Source organism: Corvus kubaryi, unplaced genomic scaffold (genome assembly GCF_017639235.1).
Source record: "Corvus kubaryi isolate FWS band 111438036 unplaced genomic scaffold, C.kubaryi_AGA036_p1.0 37300, whole genome shotgun sequence".
In the NCBI taxonomy this organism is placed as follows: domain Eukaryota; kingdom Metazoa; phylum Chordata; class Aves; order Passeriformes; family Corvidae; genus Corvus; species Corvus kubaryi.
The window spans coordinates 638,834-658,474 of record NW_024581093.1 but is presented as its reverse complement, the minus strand read 5'-3'; the positions used below and the strand labels follow the sequence as shown (position 1 = coordinate 658,474).

The following is a 19,641-nucleotide window of genomic DNA, read 5'->3' as shown; positions in this document are numbered from 1 at the left end:
AATCATGGAATCCCAGATTGGTTTGGGTGGGAAGGACCTTAAAGCTCATCCCATTCCAGGGATGCCTTCCACCATCCCAGTGTCCTCCAAGCCCCATCCAACCTGGAACACTTCCTGAGATATTCCCAAATCCTGGTCACTGCAGTGTTGGAAACCCTTCCCTATCAATGGGAGGACTGGGATTTCAGAGCTGGTTTTAGAAGCAATTAATTTACCTAATTAAAAAAGATATAAATATGGTAGCCTGAAATCACTCAGCCGTGCCCTGACTTTGGTTTCCCTGGCTCTGAGGAATTTTGAGGATGACTGAACCCAGTAACATGTTGTCACCATCCCTGGAGACATCAAAATCCACCTGGATGCAGCCCAAAAGCATCACTTCTGGTTGCCCATGGTTTGAGGAAGGACATTGGATTAGGATAAAATAATCTCCAGAGGCCACTTCCAACCTCATTTATTTGGGATTTTTAATTTTTTTATGAATTATTGCCCACAGCGTAAATAATTCAGAATTATTTGCATCACAGCAGGATTGTTGTTCAAATTCACTCCTCTGCACTTGTTGGAAATGTCAAAGCTTTGAGGCTTTTCCTGCTTGTTGGGATTAACAGTTCCTGGAGCACATGGCTTTGATTGGAGTGTGGTTAAAAGTGACAACAGATTCCCTCTCTGCTCGTTTTATCACGTGGAAAAATTAACTCTGGAAGTGACAGCAGAGCAGGAGGCTGAGCCCACAGACCCTCCAAGGCTTTGGGCTTGGAATTCGGTGTTCAAGGGGGATCAGCCTGCAGGGAAAATCATGTCTGGGGAGCCTGGTGGGAAAATACAATGGATTTTCTTTATCCTTCACCCCCAGAGATATTAATTAAGATTTTTCTATATTTAATTGACTGTTAAATCTAGGCAGAAGTTGGTTTTCCTGATTTTCCCAGGCTCTTTGCTTGAATCCATTGCCTTTTGTTTGGAAAGGATGTGTTGATTGCCATGGTTTGCTCTGCTCTTGGAGCCAACATTTCCATACCTAAGGTGTGTTTTTCTCATGTTTTTTCCCAGCCAGAGACACCCACATGGCTGCCATGAAAATTTCACTGGATATTCCTTTGGAAAGGCTTGGAGTCTGTGCAGGGAAGGCTGTAGGAAATGAGGGGTCTGGGAGGAGGATTAATTGAAAAGTGCCTTCTTCCTTCCTTTTCATTTCTCTTCAGATTGTTCAAGCTGTTATCACCGTTTTCCATATTGGAATTTCTAATTAGTTCCCTGACTCTGGGATTTTTGTGTGGGTTTAGGCCTGTGCTGAGGTGTCACATTAAAAATGGGATGTACAGCCAAATCCTCAGAGCTGTTCCACACAGCTGGGGGCTGAGGCAGAGGCAGGTGATGGTTTGCAGCTCACAGGTTTTTTTCCATTGTCCTGGAATGTTTTTCCTGCTTTTTTGGGTTCGAGGATGGTTAATCCATCCATTAACCTTCCCTTGCTGGGACTACACCAAGGAGATGCATCCCTGGTTGTGAGAGAGGTGTGAGGGTGGAGCTCTGGGTGCCAGGAAAATGATTTTGAATTCCAGAATTCCTAAGCATGAATCCCTCCTGCTGTGGAATCTGTCCCTTCTCCCGGGGAACAAGCGACAGGATGAGAGCAAATGTCCTTAAAGTTGCACCAGGGGAAGCTTGGGTTGGATATCAAGAAAAATTCCTTCTTGGAAGGGGTTGTCCAGCATTGGAATGGGCTGTCCGGGGCAGGGGTGGAGTCTCCATCCCTGGAAGTGTCCAAAAATCCCATGGATGTGGCACTAGGGGATGTGGTCGGTGGTGACCTTGGTGGTGGAGTTGGACTTGATGATCTTAAAGGTCTTTTCCACCCTTAACCATTCCATGATTCTGTGAAAATGAAAATGCTCAACTGATAAATAGGAAGCAGAGTAGGGACAGATTAGAAAATGCCAAAGGTTTTGCCTTAAAAAGTGATTTTAACTGAGAGTTGAAGCCACCTATCCTTGAAGGCTCTTTGGGAATGCCATGGATAACGTGGCACTGCACGGGCTGTTGGGTTCGTGTCCAACTTGGAAAATTTCTGAGCAGGAGTTCAGCTGTGGCTCCTCCTGCCAGGGATTCTCCAAGACTCCAAACTGGAAATGTGAGGCTCGATGGTTTCCAGGGATTTATCACTGCTGACAGCTCCTCTCCCCAAGCTGTGTGTGCTCCTCATGGTTGTGTTTGTTTGTAGTGGGGAATGTTTATAAAGATGGATAAATATTCCCTTTGTCTGCTTGGAGATGAAGAGAAAAACAAGACTCATACAGGATGTGTTGTTTTTAGATGTGGCTGAATCCTCTCTCTTCTTCCTTCCTAAGAAGAAAAAAAACCTACAGAAATTTCCAGAAAATAAAGAAAAAACCCAATTTTGGTTGTTGCAGTGAAGCCAAAATTAAATCAATTTATAGGTTACCACAGGAGAGGTCCATATTATTCCATCCAGGCTGTGGCTCCTCTTGCACCTCCAAAAAGCACAATAATTTCTGTCCTCTGAAGCCAAAAATGACTTAAAAATCAAGACTTCGGGGCCTTACAGTTAAAAACGTATTTCAATATGTGCATATCATAAACCCATATAAATATATATTTACCTGCTGCGGGTTTTATTTCTTTGATGATCTTTTATTGCATAACTTAATCAGAAAATAAATATTATAAATGAAGGATTCGGTATTTGCACACTGTGGTGTGACTGAGGGCGAGTTGTAACTCAGCTCAGTTGACTTCCATAGGGAGAGACTGGGAAATAAGATGGAAAGATCAAATCCTGAGGGAATTTGTCCCTCAAAATCCTGAGGGAATTTATCCCTTAAAATCCTGAGGGAATTTGTCCCTTAAAATCCTGGGGGAATTTGTCCCTTGGAATCCTGAGGGAATTTGTCCCTTAAAATCCTGAGGGAATTTGTCCCTTAAAATCCTGGGGGAATTTGCCCCTTGGAATCCTGAGGGAATTTGTCCCTTAAAATCCTGAGGGAATCCTGTTGGGAGCCCTGAACTAGCAGATGAGTAGCAGTGGATTTTCTCAGTCATCCCAACAAAATGCTGTTTGTAAATTAAAAAATAGAGAAATTAATTGCATCAAATATTAGGAATAAAGTAATGGAAATGGGAGAGAAAGTGAAAGACAGAGACTCAGGTAAGGATTTTTTTGGGATATCCATTCCTTCCAGTGACCATGACAAAGCCACTGGTATCCCAATTGGAAAAAATCCCAGTTTTATTTGGTTGATGGGGCAATTTTTATACAAGGTTCAGCACTTTTCAGCCAGTTGGGATTTCTCAATGCCACCTGGAATTCTGTGCAGTAAATTCAGTGCAGGAAAAGCTGGAATTGCACAGGGAGCAAGCAAGGCTGCATTTAAGGAATTACAAACAGTGCAGTTACCTGCTCAGATGTGAGGGATTAAAGGTGTGAGTCCAACAGGCAGCAAAATCATGGATTTGTTGTGTTTCCCTCAGTTCCTGTGGAAGTTTGTGCCTGGAATTCTGTGTTCCAGCTTGTTAAGAGAACCAGAGCTGCCTGAATTGTTAAACAAGTCAACTTTTCAACAAATAAATAAATAAATATTAACTTGGTGGTTTGGAGTTCCCAGTTCCCATGCTCAGACCTAAACCTCAAAATTATCTCCTTGCCCAAACATTTGCAGAGAGGAGGGAAAAAAAAACCCCTTAAATGGCTGATTTTATTAAAGAACATTCCCATTAAAATATTTGAGTGGATTAAAACTCATTCCTGCAGAACTAACAGTGTGTTTTCAGAATAAATCTTGGAGTATTAAGTAGAGATATTAAAAAATAATGATTTCTGTCCTTTTTACTTGCCTTTTGCCTCTTTGGTTTAGAAGAATCCTTTCCCTGCGGCTGGAAAACCTCAAAATGGATCTGTGATGTGTCCAATGCAAGTTTTTACCCTCTGGAAATCCCACTGAGGATTTCCTGGTGGTTTTTGTCCCTGTTACATGAAGATAACTCTCATTTTTTTAATGTTTAACATTCCCTTTTATGGGGCATTTCCACTCTGCAGTGGGAGGTGTGTTTAAAATCAATAAGTCAAGAAATCCACCTGTCATTTTGAGGTTTAAAACTACAATTCCAGACGTCATGTGTGTCAATATGAATTATAGGGGATGGATCTTGGAAAACAATTGGGATTTTCCCTTAATTTATCTGATAATTTCATTTGTCAGGATAGGCAGGGTGGGTTTTTAAAGGTGTCCTTGGGGTGGTGGTGGCAGAAATTGTTCTCAGCCTCTCGGGTGAACAAAAAACCATTGAATTCCTTAGGAAACCTCTGTGGTTTTGTTCTGATGTGACTTCTACAGCTGCAGAACCTGTGATTTAGATGCAAAAAGGGCTTTTTTTAAACAGGACCTGTCCCAGCCTTTGGAATTCTGTGGGATTTGAAGCAAATATCCACTATGCACAAGGATATTAATGGATAAATCCACTGACTGCATTTGTTTCCCATGGGTTTTAGGAACAGTTTGGGATATGCACAGAAAATACAGCTGGATTTTGGTCTCTTTTTTCCAGAGGGATCCCAGAGCTCGGTGTCAGCTTCCAGTGAGATGCAGCAGAACCAGCCCCAGGCCCTGCACTATGCCCTGGCCAACGCTCAGCAGGTCCAGATCCACCAGATTGGAGAGGATGGACAAGTCCAAGTAGTATGTCCTCAACTTTTCCTAAATTTCTCCCTCCCAATCAGCCAGAACTTTGCTTCAGCTGCAGTGTAATGTTTGATTTTTAAATCAGAACCTGCCATCACTTCAGGTTTCCAGAAAATAAACACTGGAGGCTTATGGGAAAAAACCCAAATTCGAGTTATTTGAAAAAAAATTCCATGCAGGATTTCCTCACACAATCAGTGCAAATTAATGCACTTTGATTATTATGTAGAGAATTATCAATCTTCTCCTGGCTGTGTTTACTCACTGTATGATTTACACTCCGAGGGAGTTCTGGGGTGACTTCTACAGCAAAATCACATTTATTTATTTGTTTTTCTGTAAAACTGCATTCTCAGGCACTTTTGAACATCTGGGAGCTGAGTCCTTCCCATGTGTGTTCGTTTAGCTCCGTGTCTATCAGTGAAAGTTCTAAATATTGACATTTTTTAAGCCCGACACTCCCACCACAACTCAGGCCTGATGATTTTTATATGTGGCTTTGGTGTACCCTGAAAAAAACACCTTCACTTTAATTCTTGTGTCCCACAGGGCACTACAAGGATTGTTGGAAATTCAAATTATTTTTAAAAGGTGTCCTCAGTGAAATAATTCCCATTCTGCAGGAACTGGGTGGAAATCTTCCTTTTCCACTTGGCTTTTGCCATAACTTTTCAATATTACCCTGGGAATTTCTTTGTCTTTTGAATTCCATGTAGATTTTAAAAGTGTATTTTCTTCTGGATCTGTGGGTGAGATGTAATTGATGGCTGGAAAGTATTTTCCAAGTCTTGAAAGACAAGATAGAAAGGAAAATTATAAGACATATATGACTTTAATAGAACAAATGGTTTGTTTATAGATGGAAGTGATAAAATTTTGCCTCATTAAAAGATCTGGACACACTAATTATCCTTCAAATTGTGGACTCCAGGGAAAAAACCCACTAGAAATGGATCTTCTAAACATTCCATCTTTTTCCTGGGAGCCCTGAGAGTTTGGTGTGAAGAAGGCAAAGTGATTTCAATCTCCCCCTGGGCTGGGCAGTGCTATAATTTTCTATCCAGCCCCTATTGTCAGAGGGACACTTTCAGTGTGGTTTTTCTCCCTATAAATAGCCAGTTTCCTTCCAGAGGAAATGAAACTGTTGGAAATAGAGGGATCAGTGTGTCTTTGAAAATCACAGGCAATTGTTCTTGTGTTATAAAATCAGAGGGGCCTTTGACAGAATTCCAAATGATTATCTTTAATCTCATGCAGGCATATTAAAATGAACACAAAGCTTTATAAAACCTCGAGGAGGTTATTTAGAATCCAATCTCCCCTCAGGTAAATCACAGTGGCTGGGCTGGGCAGGATGCACAAGGAATTCCAGCCACTCTTCTCCATGCTGGGAACAAATGGAACCAGGCTGGAGTGGTGGCAATGGGCAGCAATACCAAATATTACAGGATTGAAACCATCAGGGCAGATTATCACCAAAATAAATCAGGGGAATAGTTCAAATTAATGATTTCCTGCCAAATGCCAGCAGCTGAGAGCCCTTGGCGTGGTCTGTGCTCCACCAGAGCTGTGTGAATGAGCAAAAATAGGTGGATAATGAGATACCTTTGGAAATCTCCCTCTGGGTGGTATTAGTGTCGCTGTGTCTGTTTTAAAACTGAGTTTTCCAGGTCTTTAAATTGAATTAAAGTTTCAGTCTACAAAGAGAGTCAGCCCTGGGCTTTGTGTATTAGTCAAAAAGGCAATAGAAAATTGCACTTCTTCAAAGTTATTTATTATTACCGTGCCTGTTTTCCTTCCCCTTAAGTGGAAATGAACCATTCTTTGCTCCAAGTCCCTCTGCTTTTATTTCCATCCAAAGCTGGGGCAGTACAGGTGCACTTTGCTTTTTAAAGCTCCCTTCAGTGGTTTCCTTGCACATTTTGCTTCTCTCCATGAAACTCTGCTGACTCCAAGGCAGGAGCTGCTTCCTCGAGTCGTGATTTTCCTCTGATGCTCCTTGGTGTTTTCTTTTGTTGTGGATCCCACAGGGCCATCTCCACATAGCCCAGGTGCCCCAGGGAGAGCAGGTCCAGATCACGCAGGACAGCGAGGTGAGCAAAGCCTGGGGGGTCTCATTGTGGAACTGGACCCCTGAGAGCTGAGTGAAAATGAGAAAATGTGCTGGAACCAGGATAAAACGTGGTTTAGAACCTGCTACTTCTGTCTCTGGGGTTTTTTGGGGGGTTCTTTGTTAATATTATTATTTTTTATTTATTTTATTTTTAGCATTTTGATTTCTTTTTCTCTCCCTCACCAGCCAAGACATCTCAGTGTGTGTTAATTGTTCCATAAGGCTGATGATCTTTGGAAATTTAGTACTTACAGAGTACAATAGGAAACCAGTTCAGGTGCTTGCACTGCCTTGAAAATGAAATTATTCTATTTATGTTGATGAACTAAACGTGGTCAGAACACTCAGGGCCTTTAATGGTTGAACAGGAGTTGGAGAAACCTTCAGCCACCATCTAATAGAGAAATATTCCAGAAGGGATTTACCCTTCATTCCTGACCAACTCAGCTGGCACTGCAGTATTTGCACTTCTTAATTTTTTTCCAGAAAAATAGTTCAGTGGAATTGGATGGATAAATGGATATGGATAAATGGAAATGGATAAATTCAATCCTAAACCCTCCAATTTTGACTCAGGCAAACCAGTTCCCAAATCCAGGTGGATTTCCCTGTGTATTTGCTGCAGCTCTTGGTTATTGAGGAATATATGGATGCTCCCGACTGCTAAAACTGCTCTTGGATTTCTTGTGCACTTTGTTTAAATGAAGAAGGAATAGAAAAATCAGGTTTAACATTAATACAGGCAACAATTTGCATCTGTCCCATTTCCCTGTCAAGGTTTTTCCCTCTCTGGGAAGTGGATCTGCCTGGGTTAGTTTAATCCCTGTCCAAAGAACCCAAATCACAGCTCATAAAACCACTTCGTGAAGGAATATTGTTAACACAGGCAGCTACTGGAGAATAAATATTATCATAAAAATTCTATAAATATTATAGTTAAAGGCTTGTCCTTTGAAGGGCCTGTCAGGCCTTGAGAGAAAGAAGAAAGGATTAAAATAACCTGGCTCTAATGTGTGGGGCTGCCATAAAACTGGGGGAGTTTTTGGGTAAAGAACCACTTTAAAAACTGATGATTCAGCCGAGATTGTTGGAATGGCTCCTGAGGTTCCAGCACACCCTGGATCCTTTGGCTCTTCTTGTCTGTGGGACTTTCAAGGGCTGTGTTTGTCCCTGACAGATGAAAACATCTGGTTTTAAATTGATGACAATGTACACAAGTGAGAGAGGAGCTGCCAGCAGGAGAAACTGCACAAAAATTGGGATTTTGTCCTCCAAAATGTGCTGTTTCACTGCAAGGCTCTGCTTGGGCAGCTGCCTTCCCTTAATCCAAGTGTACTTTTGGAAAGACATCTGTGAGCATGTGAATGAAAACTTCATGTCATAAAGATTTCCTCATTGGACTTTGTAGCTTAAAATACTTTATTGAGAATGTTTGGGGGGGTTTTTTGTAATAGATGCAATCCCTGTAATAGAACTGTGCTGGTTTTCAGTATGGAATGAGGATAAAATAAAAAGCAAATACTAAACAGCTCTGCAACCCTGTAAAAGTGCTACATTGCTAATTCTGGGTTAGGAAGGGTTGGATTTCAATTTGCAGGTTTATATAGAGAAGGAAAACCAAAAGCTTTACCTCAGAAAAATTTTGCATAAAAATACATTCTCCAGTAACATCCAAAAGCAAAACGTGCTGGGTGTGAGACTTCCTTGCTTTTGAGGCTGGTTGGAGCTTGGCTGCCTAAAGAACCTTCAGCAGAACCCCCTAAATTCATGGATTTCCTTCATATTGAAACAGATTTTTTGCAGCTTTTGAAACCCCAGACTTGTGCTGATTGTCCATTCTCTCCTTTTCCAGGGAAACCTGCAGATACACCAAGTCCACGTGGGTCAGGATGGGCAGGTAGGACCAGGACTGAGTTTAAGCAGCGTTTTCCTTGGTCTTTGATGTAGCATGGGGATAACCCCCCTTTTTTAGTGCCTGTTTTAAAGAGTCAAACCTGCTCTGGGGCCTTGCTGTTGAAATAAGGAACTTGCAAAATGATAAAACGTGATGGAAACATTTGAAGCACAGAAAGCATTTGGCCCAGCTTGGTTCATCATTCCTGCAGAGTATTTTCTCCCTCTGTTTTCTCCTTCCTTCGGCCTCTTGCCAAAGGAGCTCAACTGATGACAGAGTGTACGGGCTGTTCTTGTCCGCCTCAGCCCCTGGGAGCCCAGCATTTGTTGCTGCCCTTGAAGCAGTTGCTCTTTTTTCCCCCATTTTTTCATTTCTCATGGCATGGCTGTCCTGGGAGAAGCAGATCTTCCCCACCTGCTTTTGTTCTCGTTGCTGAGGAGGTTTTTCTGAGGTGCTCACACAAACGTGAGGTGAGGAAAAGCCGCTTTTCCTTGGGTGAGGAGTCACAAACGTGGAAGTGAGCAGGATTCCCAGGTCAGGTGCAGCAGCACTGCTCATGTTTGATCTCAGATGTGAAACAGAGCACAAAAATCTTCCTGCAAGAAGCCTTCGGGCCAGGCCACTGGAATCAGAGTGTGAGGAATTGTTTGGTTCCTGGTGAATATGAATAATTGGGAGACATCCTGGATTCTGCTCGGGATGGGGGTTCTGCCTTCAGTGGAGTTTGGAGCTCAGAGGAGCTTTGGACTCTGAGCTTTGGACCATGCACAGTATTTGGATTTCAACGAGAAAAATAAAGCCCTGGAAGTGTGCTTTGCTCAGGGCTGCATCAGAGGTGCTTTTGCAGAAGGGAATCTCGGACAGGTGATTTTTTGGAGACGTTATTTCGGTATTTATTGGGTTTTTTCCCCCCTCTGTGAAATATTGCTGCCCAAAGAGCACCTCTTTATAGGACCAATACTGGGTGGTTTTATGTCTCTCTGAGTGTGGCACATAGATTAAGTTGAATTTATTTGTAATTAAAACCTCACAGCATTATTTTCCCCTTGAATTATCTATTCCTGTGTAAGTTAGTGTGTCCACGTGTCTGTGCATGCACAGGGCTATGTGAGATGGGGAAGAAAACCATGATTAATTATCTCTTTTGGGATTTCAATCATGTTATCTATCTGTCTGTACTATCACACAGCACACCAGATTTGGGATAATCTTGCTCCTGCCTAAGTGGCTGTTGGCTGTACACACATGTGTGGGAAATCAGTTTAACATCCAGTTTTTGTGGAATTTTTTTTTAACTAGCTGTGCTCTGAGCTGTGCTTTTAAACTTCCCTTTAAAACAAAGGATGAAGTGCTGGGATTTTGCTTTTCCTTCACTCACTCAGCTGCGTTTTGGTGCAAAAGAACTTCAGTGTCCTGAGCATCCCCAGCCAGGAGCTGCCAGGAACATTCCCAGGAACCCTCAGCTCCTCCAGAAGTATTTGCTGGGAAATGGTTCTTTTTCAGTGGATTAAAAAACAGGAGCAAAGGGATTTAAGGGATTTTTAGCTCTGTTCTGCATTAATTACTGAAAGCTTCGTCAGCAGCTGAAGCACTGGAGGGGTGAGGAGCACTCCCATGATGGGGGGAGCAGAGGGGAGCTCTGGGGCTGCGCTGTGGGGGCTGTGAGCCCCTCAAACTGCCCAGGAGAACGAGTTAAACGAGTTCAACTAAACCCTGCTCGTGGTTTAAGGCTGGGAGCTGTAACTGATCCGTTTTTCTTGGCACTGGGAGCGGGATGAGAGCAGGGAACGTGTCCCGGGATGAGGGGCAGGGAAACACAGAACAAAGCAGCAGCTTCCAGGCAGCTGCTCCAGGAGACTCCTGGAGTTTTCCCACCTGTCCATTATTTTCCAGGCTTTTTCCTGCATGTTTTGAAGCCTAATTCACCCTGCCAAGGGACACAGGAATGTGGATAATCAGGAATAATGTGGGGCTTCTGTGACTGGGTGTTTTCAGCTGAATAATAAATATATCCTCACTAAGGAACTGAATGTGGGCCTGGCTGCTGAGAATTCCCTGTGAAATCCCTGCTGGGCTGCTGTTTGCCACGATTTACTGTGCACAGAGCAGATGTTGGGGTTCCCCTTGCAGGTGAGGTTTGGTGCTGCTGCAGCTTTTCCCTCCCAATCCCAAGTGAAAGGTTCACAAAGCAGGAATTTGGGAATTTCCTGGGACCGAGGCAGAAAACGGCACAAACCTGCCATGAAATGGTAGCAGGGAAATCTCCAAGGTGCCAGAGGTGCTCAGGCACCAAATCCTGGCTTTTCTGCAGACTTTTGCTGGTTGTAACTTTTCCCCCTCCTTGCCTTGTCTGTCCTGGTAGTTGCTCTGAACTCAGATTTTGTTTTTCTGGCATCACTGTCCGTGGAATTAATGAACCCATTCCAAAAGGAGCTCTGTCTACCTCCACATGTGTTCTATTAGCTGGAAGTTTCGGATTTCAGTGCACGTTTAATAAAAACACCAAACTGCAAAAATAATTAAAGCTTCACATTAGCAAAGGCTTGAAACCCTGGAAAAGTGGGAATTGATTTTTTTGGTCTTTGCATTTTATCCTTAGGAACTACCTGAGGTTTTCACATTTGTCTCCTCTGATTACCTGCCCTGCTTGTTCCCCACCTCCATCCTTTTCTTCCTTGGAGTTTTGATCATCCCAGGAAATGTTCAGTGTGTCCTGTGCCTCAGGGATTCACCTGGGATATAAAGAACAGGACAATTCCTTAAGTCTGCTTTTTAGCCATTCCACGTTCTACACCCTCACAGGCAGTGTTCCTCCAATTTAGGGATTAATTACAGTGGCACCAGGAAAATGGTCTTTAATTAATTGCCTTGTTCTCAAATGGAAGAGTTGATGTCCTTTAAAATAGGATTGTGTGTGTTCCAGGAGAGCCAGCAATTTGTTCTGCTCCAGGAAGGAAAAATCCGGGATGATTGCAGCATTTAATTCACTGTAGGGGAGTGGGGAAAAGCAGGAGAATCCGGGATAGGTTTGGCAGGAAAAAGCAAAGTGCAAAGAGCTTTTGTAGGATCTGTCTGTGTGTGCACAGGAGATAAATCTGCAGGATTGCTTCTGCCACGTTGTTTTTCAAAAAAAAAGTTGGGATTTTGTGTAATTGTGGACACAAGCATGTCCCAGGTGAGTCTGGAATCAAAGGGATGCTCTGAGACCCCTCTGGAAAGAGGGATCTCATTCCCACACATTTTCCTGCTGTTTGATGAGGTTTTTGCATGGAGCAGGAATTGCATTTTCTTTTCCTGAACTTTTCCTCTGACAACTTCAATAATAAGACTTTAACCAAAACTCAATCTATTATCCCAAAACTCAATCTATTACCCAAAACAAGGCAAGAACCATCTTATGCAAATTTAAATTAGTATATAATGCATTTAATTGGAAAATTCAAGGTTTAAATACACTGAAATCCTTTCTTTCAGTTGCTCAGGCACAGATGAATCCAAGGCTGGAAGTTTTTTCCCCTATCCCTAATCCAGGAGCAGTAGAGGGCAGTAGCATTAAGATGATCCTCGTTTATTTTCTGAAGGAATGAGGAGGGAATTTGGAATAGGAGAAATGAGCTGCTCCTTGTAAAGGATCCTTTGGTGGGGACAGGGATGCTCCCAGTGGAATTTCTGTGCTGCTGGTGCTGCTTTGGGATTCCAAAAGCTTCTCCCTGTTCCAGCACATCTCCTGGAATAACTCACATGGAGGAATGGTGGTTAGAAGAAAAAAAAATGAAATTAAAAACTCAGTGCAGCTCAGCTGGAGCTTAAAAACTCCTTGATTGGCTTGGAGAAAAATGAATTATTATTTGTAACTGAGATTTCCTCAGGAATTGTAGGAAACTGTCCTGAATTTGCTCCTGGTTTCAAGAGCAAAAAGGAAAAGAATAGTTTGGAAACAATTGTGCTCTGTGCAAAGTCCCTGTAAAATCCCAGAGTATTTATGGAAACACGGAGAATTTATGGAGACTCTATTTATGGCTAAAATAAAAGTGTTTAAATACTTAGTTATACTTAAATGGAAGCATTTGACAGGCAAGACTTTTTGGGTTTGCTTGAGGGTTTTTGTGCACAAACTTTTTAATTTGGTGTTCATAGAGCTGTTCTCAACTTTGTCCCTCAAAGTTATTCATCCAAAACACAGAGCTCACCATATTTACTTCTGAAAACTTAATTTTTAGGCAAAGTAGCATTTTAGCAAATGAAAATGCAGACATTTTCTTTCAAAGCAGGCCTTAAATTCAGGATTAAAAAAGCTGGAGGGAAAATCCTGCGACTTGGTGATCAGTACTATCCAAAATATCGCTAGAAAAATTAAATTATAAAGAAAACAGGAATGTTTCTGTTAAGTCAGCCTTAAAAAGTAAGTGGAATAAAATATTTAGGTTTTATATATATATGTGTGTGTGTGTGTAGCACAGATTTCTGTGTGGTTCCAGAATTCAGGCTGGGTTTGTAGAACGGTTGCACTTAATTTGTAATTTTAAACCAGGACAGAACAGTGCCCAGGAGGATAAAAAGGGAGCTCCAGGCTCTGGGAGAGCCCTGAAAGAAATTGTGCCTGGTTTTAATCCAGGTTCTTCTATTCAATGATTTAATGAGAAATGATAGAATTCTTCTACCCCAGTATGAAGGACAGACCTGCAGTGACACTCAACCAACCAACCATAAAACAGGGAAAAACCTTCGGGGATTCTGATGGGAAAAGACATTTTCTGTAGTTACAGAATTCAGATCTTTAATTGAAAATGCTGGTTTTGCTCCATGACAAAATTTATCCATTTTGGGGGCAAATGAGGGATTTGGGAGCTCATTAAAGCTCCCCAGCTCTGCTCTGGGAATGAGGGAAGGTGTTTGATAAATTCATTTATGGCAAATTCAGGGATTCGCTGTTGTTTCGTTTGAAAATCACCAAGAAGCTCCGATTTTTATTATGTTTGAAATTTAAAAACGTGTGAAGTCTTTTCTGTGTTATCTTTAGCGAATGGCAAACTGGAATATTTTGCTACCAGTTTGTGTTGCTTTAATTTTTTAATTCTTTCGAGATTTAAGATAAAAAGGCAAGAGTTCCTTTCCTTTCCTTTCCTTTCCTTTCCTTTCCTTTCCTTTCCTTTCCTTTCCTTTCCTTTCCTTTCCTTTCCTTTCCTTTCCTTTCCTTTCCTTTTTTTCATTTCATTTTTAAATTTTATTTTATTTTGTTTCGTTTTGTTTTATTTTCTTTTTTATTTTCTTTTTTAAGATTTTATTTTATGGGAGGATTTCCATTAACCTCATGACACCAGGAATTTTTTGTCCCTTTCAGAATTGCTGAAGATGTATTTTACCTTTTTTTCTCAAACTGGGATTTGTTTAAAAGGGAGCGAGAGAGGCAAATTTTGAGCAATGCACAAAAAGAATTCCAGTTATTTCAGTTTATCCAATGTTTTCCACTCCCAGACTTGTTTAGTACCACGTTTTTATTCCAACCTGCAGCAGGCATCCATTGGCACTCCCTTGAAGTAGTTTAAACCTCCTGAAATTGAACTTTATTTCATTTATCAGGATGGATAAATATTCTCCGAGTGTTTAGTGAGGATTTCCAGAGCTTATTCTCCAGATTTTCTGTCAGTTCACGTGGAATCAGTGGAAGAACAAAGGCAGAATGAGTCCTGGTGTGAGCAGAAGATCCCCAACTCTGCTTCTCAGGGAGTTCTGTTTGGTTTTATGGAGTGGCAGCACTTCCCAACCTTTTCCACCCCAAACTCAGATCAGCTCCCTGAATGCCCTGCTGAGACATCAAACCAGCTCCGAGAATTCAGATTGTTTCTGGTATCTCCAGCTATTGAAACAAATCTCTCCCTGGTACTGAGCCTGCATTAAGCTGATTTCATTTAATCAACCTGGAGCAGGGGGTGATTAAAAAACTGCGAAATGAGCAAAGATTTTGGCATTTTCCCCCTCAGTTTTCGAGCAGCCTCAGTGTGAGGAGGAAAGGAAAGGCAGCATCTTGTGGGGTTGTGCTGTTGTGTCCTTAAATGCGCAAATAAACCGAAATACAAATAACAGAGGCTGGAAAAAGGAATTTTATGGGGCTTTTCAGAGAAAGGGATCCAAGTGGGTTTTCCATGTGGGAAAGGAAGGAACCAGGGAGGAAAGGACCAGGCTTAACTGAGATTATCAGGAGTGGAAGAAAGGAGATAAGGCAAATATGAAGTTGTTTTATTGTGCTTAAAGGTTCAGGGTGGGGATATTTGTATGGCGTGGTCTATTAAAGGTTGTTAATTGTTGCTAATCTGCAGTTCAGGTTTAAAATGGAAATAGAGGAAATTATGGGCACTAGAGTTTATCTGCTCTGAGGTTTATAAAGGCATTTCTGCTTTACTGTGAGGTAGAAGAAGCAGCATCTTCCTAAAAATGCTCAATTTCATGTTGAATTCCTCATCAGTCAGGTGATTTTTATTTGCTTTTCATGTGGAGTCCTTGATCTTGTCTTCACTGTGAGCTGGAATTGGGATAACTTGAATTTTATTGGGATAACTTTTATTGGGATAACAACTTTATTTTTATTGGGATAACACTTTGTCTCATCCAGGAGCTCAGTACAGAGGTAACAAATAAAGAACTTTGCAGTTGCTTTTCAATTCAAGTTGAAGTTTTCCCCCCTCTATTAGTTATCATTAATTACCCCCCATTAACAGCCTCCCAGTGATTTGGTTTGGGGTTTTTTATTGTCTTTGATTACCTTTAATGCTGAAAAAACAAATCTCAGCTGCAGCAAAGTCTCCAGCAGCAAAATCTCAGATTTTGGGCATTTTTTGGGCACTTCAGCCCTTGGCACAGGTTCTTCCTGGGAAGAACTTCCCAGGAAAAGCAGGATCCAAACCCTTCCCTGGCCAGCCTCGCTCAGAGCCGCAGGTGAGGATTTGCTGTGGGAGCAGACAGGGAATTCCAGCAGATCCTTGGGAATGTGGTGGCTGGGCTGGAGCAGGGCTTTGCCTCGAGCTCCCCAGGATTTGGACATTATGTCAGGCAGCTGTTCCCAGCTCCCAGCTCCCATTCCCAATCCAGAGTCTCTCCTGCTGGCCCTCTCTCACCTCACAGACCTCTTGTTTTCCTTCAGCTCGCTGATGAAAAGCAGCAAAATGCACAGAGGGATGGCAAAATCAGCTTTTATATTAATATTGCTATCAAACAGGGATTTATTTTATCCCCCTAAAGGACTTTTTTCCATTTGTAAAACGTTCTGACTGCTGGAAAGAATTAATAGAGGTGATTTGTTAATCTGTCACAGGCATTTCTTTGATAGTCCCTCAGTTCACAGAGTGATCTGTGCTGCTTGTAAAACAAGATTGTTTAATGAAGCCTTTGGAAGAGGAGAATATTCTCTGCATATTTTTTGATTTTTCTCCTAAGAAGGTGGGTTCGTTCCATTAAAATTCCATTCAAGCAGACAGGAGCATTTATAATGCTCCAAAGAATATGTTCCCTATTTTGGAGTATATTATGTTCTTTATTCACCCAAATCTTGTTTTAATATTGCTGTAAACTTAATAAGAAGAGATGAGATACGACGTGATAATCTTTTAAATATAAGGAAAAATAATTTTCTCCACCTTGATAGGAGGCAGAGGTCTAAGCTGCCTCTTATTAGAGCTTTTGGTAATAAAAATCTCTGCTTGTAGAATGGCAGAGCTCACAAAGCTATCAGGGCTCATCTAGAGAAATCATTTCTTTTTTGTTTTGTTTGGTTTTTTTCAGTGCTCTTCATTTATGATTTTTCTCATCATGTGATACCAGCCCCATCTCGATGCTCCAGCTTTTCCTTATCCCATCCCTCTGTCTGTGCTCCGCTCTCACTTATTTGAAATATTAGGGATGGCTGGAGCATCCCCTGCTCAGGAATTGCTGCCCCACATTGCAAATCCCAGCCGAGGGAGGATTTGGGGGATGTTTAACCCTGACAAAAGGAGGTCAGGGGAAATTCCCACTCCCTTCCCACTATGGGAAGCACATCAGGGAATCTGGAGGAGTTCAGACTGTTCCTGGATTTTGTGTGTCAGGGTTGAATGGGGTTTTGTGGTCGTTCATGAGGGGTGGGCAAGGCTTTGGGAATCTTTGGTGCCTAAAAATGGGAAATGGCTCCCCTTTTTCATCTCCTCTCTGTTCAAACAGTTGATTTTTGCCAACTTCAGGCATCAAACCCATTCCTTTTAAAAATTAAACCCCGGTGGCTCAGCTGAAGGACAAATTCATCTTTTTAAAAGCAAACCTGTGTGATTTACAGAGATTTTTAACAAGACACTGTTAAATACAGTGAAATTGGACAGTCGATGGACTCCTGTTTGTGCTCCTAGATTTAATCCTTCACATAGTTCAACTCGATTTCCAGGCCAACTTTCCAGAATCCTTCAAATATTTCAAACTAGCTGAGCAATAAATAAATTTTATCTACAGAATTCTGATAAACTGAAGAAGGATGATCCAAGATCCTGAATTTGGGATTAGGTTTGCACATCTATTAAAATAAAACCCTGCCAGATGAGCGTTTTGTTGCTTGATTTAGACATTCAAATCCCCCCTCAGCAGCAGAGTTTTAATTCCTGCTCTCAGCTGCTGTTTTAATTAGCTGGGATATATTTCCTTTATTCAGGGAGGAACATTTGGAAAGTCTGCTTGGAAAACCATCCTCTGTAGCCATTTCTTCAGTGTTCTGTGAACAGAATTCCTCTTTGTGGAGTAGGGATTTGAAATTATTAACTTGCTCCGTTTGATTTGATGCAGTCTGCTGGGATTAATTGTCTCCTGCCTCAATCAATTATCCACTTGGAGCTATCAGTTCCTGCCTGGGCTGGAAGCAAAAGCAGAACTGCTTCACACACTTTGATACAAACTCTGGGCTCCCACAGGCCTGACTGTGAATGAATCTGGTTGAAAAATTGCCTTTTTTTTTTTTTTAATAACGACTATTTTTACTCCTGAAATATGTCACTCTGGAATGTTGCTAAATGTTTGTGTTGAGCAGCACAAGTATCACAGAGTTCACCAGGAGGAAGTGTTGGGATTATTTCTCGTGGCAGTGGGATTTTCCAGTTGACTGTTTTGGGAGAGGTGGCACTGGCCACGGGGGATTCATCCCACAGGAATGGCACAGGGGAGGCACCAGGGGACTTGGGTCAAGGGCTGGAGGGACAGGACCCAGGGAATGGCTTCCCAGTGCCAGAGGGCAGGGATGGATGGGAGATTGGGCAGGAATTGTTCCCTGGGAGGGTGGGCAGGCCCTGGCACAGGGTGCCCAGAGCAGCTGTGGCCGTCCCTGGATCCCTGGCAGTGCCCAAGGCAAGGTTGGACATTGGGGCTTGGAGCAGCCTGGGACAGTGAAAGCTGTCCCTGCCATGGCAGGGGTGGGACTGGATGAGCTTTAAGGTCCCTTTACAACCCAAACCGGTCTGAAATTCTCTGAAATCCAGCCAGTCCTGGTCCTACATTTAGTTTGTGTTTTGTGATGCAAATTCAGCCAGAGGCAAATGCCAGTGGGTGTAAGAGCAGGGAGTGAAAAAATGCTGATTAGGAATTCCCAGTACTGGAACTGCGAGATTTTTGGTCTTTGAGTTCTGGTCAAGGCCAGGACGTTTGTGAGGCTGAAGTGTGAACACGGAGATGTTTGTGGAGAGAGGAGAGAGAGAGAGACTGAGCCACAGGCTCTGGGGAGTGAAGGACATCGTTCCAGGGATGGCACAGGGACTTCCAGGGTCAGTTTGGATGGGATCATATTGTCCTTCAAGGTAAATTTGATTTATTACGGATCAGTACATAAAAAAGCTGTTGTCAGACCTTAGAATAAGAGCAGAGAGAACAGAATGCGTCTGGGTGTTGCCTCAGAGCTCCACCACAAGCCAAGAGAGATAAATTTGAAGAGAGAAGATCAGTTTTTCCCTGTGATCCTCCCTCTGTGGCTGTCTCACCCAGCCCTGCGCTCCTGGGATCCCCTTGGGGTGAAGTCTCCCCCAGGAATGGCCCCTGTGCCTCTTGGTGCTGTGCCAAGAACGGGCCGCGATCCCCAAACCCCCTGGCTGTGCTTGGGGTGTGTTTGTCCCTGTGGGGCCGTGCCAGGGACACGGAAACCTGGGCAAAGGAGGGATCAGGGATCATCTGTTGTGGTGGAACAAAGCACGGCTGCACTGTCCCTGGGAAGGGACTGCCAGGAACATTGGCCTCTGGCCCTGCTCTGCTCCAAGAGATGGGAGCAGACCTGCCAGGATTGGGAGGCTGTTCAGTCCAACACGCCAAAAATCCCTCCTGAATTCCATGATGGAATTTTTGTGCCAGCCTAGAAAAGGCCCAAACTCAGGGAACTTTTCTCCTTATTTCATGGAGACTTTCCGAATTCTAATAATTTGGGTCCCCCCTCATTTGGGTCCCTTTACATTATTTGGTGTAGAGAAGTAGCAGGTGAGGGAATCCAGGATTCCGGATGGTGGAAATGCAGGATTCTGAGTGATTGTCCTAGAAATGAGCAGGTAGAACTGTCCAGGAGTTGCTTTCTCGTGTTCTTTTTGGAAATATCATTATAAAGGACATTTTTGAGGTGCTTCAGTTATAAAAGTCTTCATTAGAGCTGCTCCTTTGTGAAGATTTAATTTAGAGGATTTGCTTTGAAGTCTTGGCAGGGTTATTTTATTGAATAAATAAAATCCTTTAGTTTTCCACGTGTCGAATAATGCCTTGCTCATTTTTATGGGAAGACAGTGGAATACATTTGGAGTCTGCTGTCAAACTTGATTTCTTTAAAACTCTGTCCCTGATCTTTAAAAGAGCAGAATTTGGTCTCACTGATGACAGCTGGATAATGAAAAAGGAATGACACCCTTCCAGAGTTTTCCAGAGTGAACATTGCATGTTTTTTAGTAGTTTTAATC

The 19,641-nt window shown here is 42.5% G+C and overlaps 1 protein-coding gene across 1 annotated transcript in view; it reads left to right on the top strand.

The window, feature by feature from the left end:
* Window positions 1-19,641, top strand: part of LOC121664427 (BTG3 associated nuclear protein) — a 105,379-nt gene that overhangs the window by 43,795 nt on the left and 41,943 nt on the right. Inside the window, exons 6-8 of the mRNA XM_042027731.1 lie at window positions 4,567-4,697; window positions 6,731-6,793; window positions 8,666-8,710. Coding sequence (XP_041883665.1) covers window positions 4,567-4,697; window positions 6,731-6,793; window positions 8,666-8,710 — 239 coding nt within the window. The remainder of the gene's footprint in view (window positions 1-4,566; window positions 4,698-6,730; window positions 6,794-8,665; window positions 8,711-19,641) is intronic.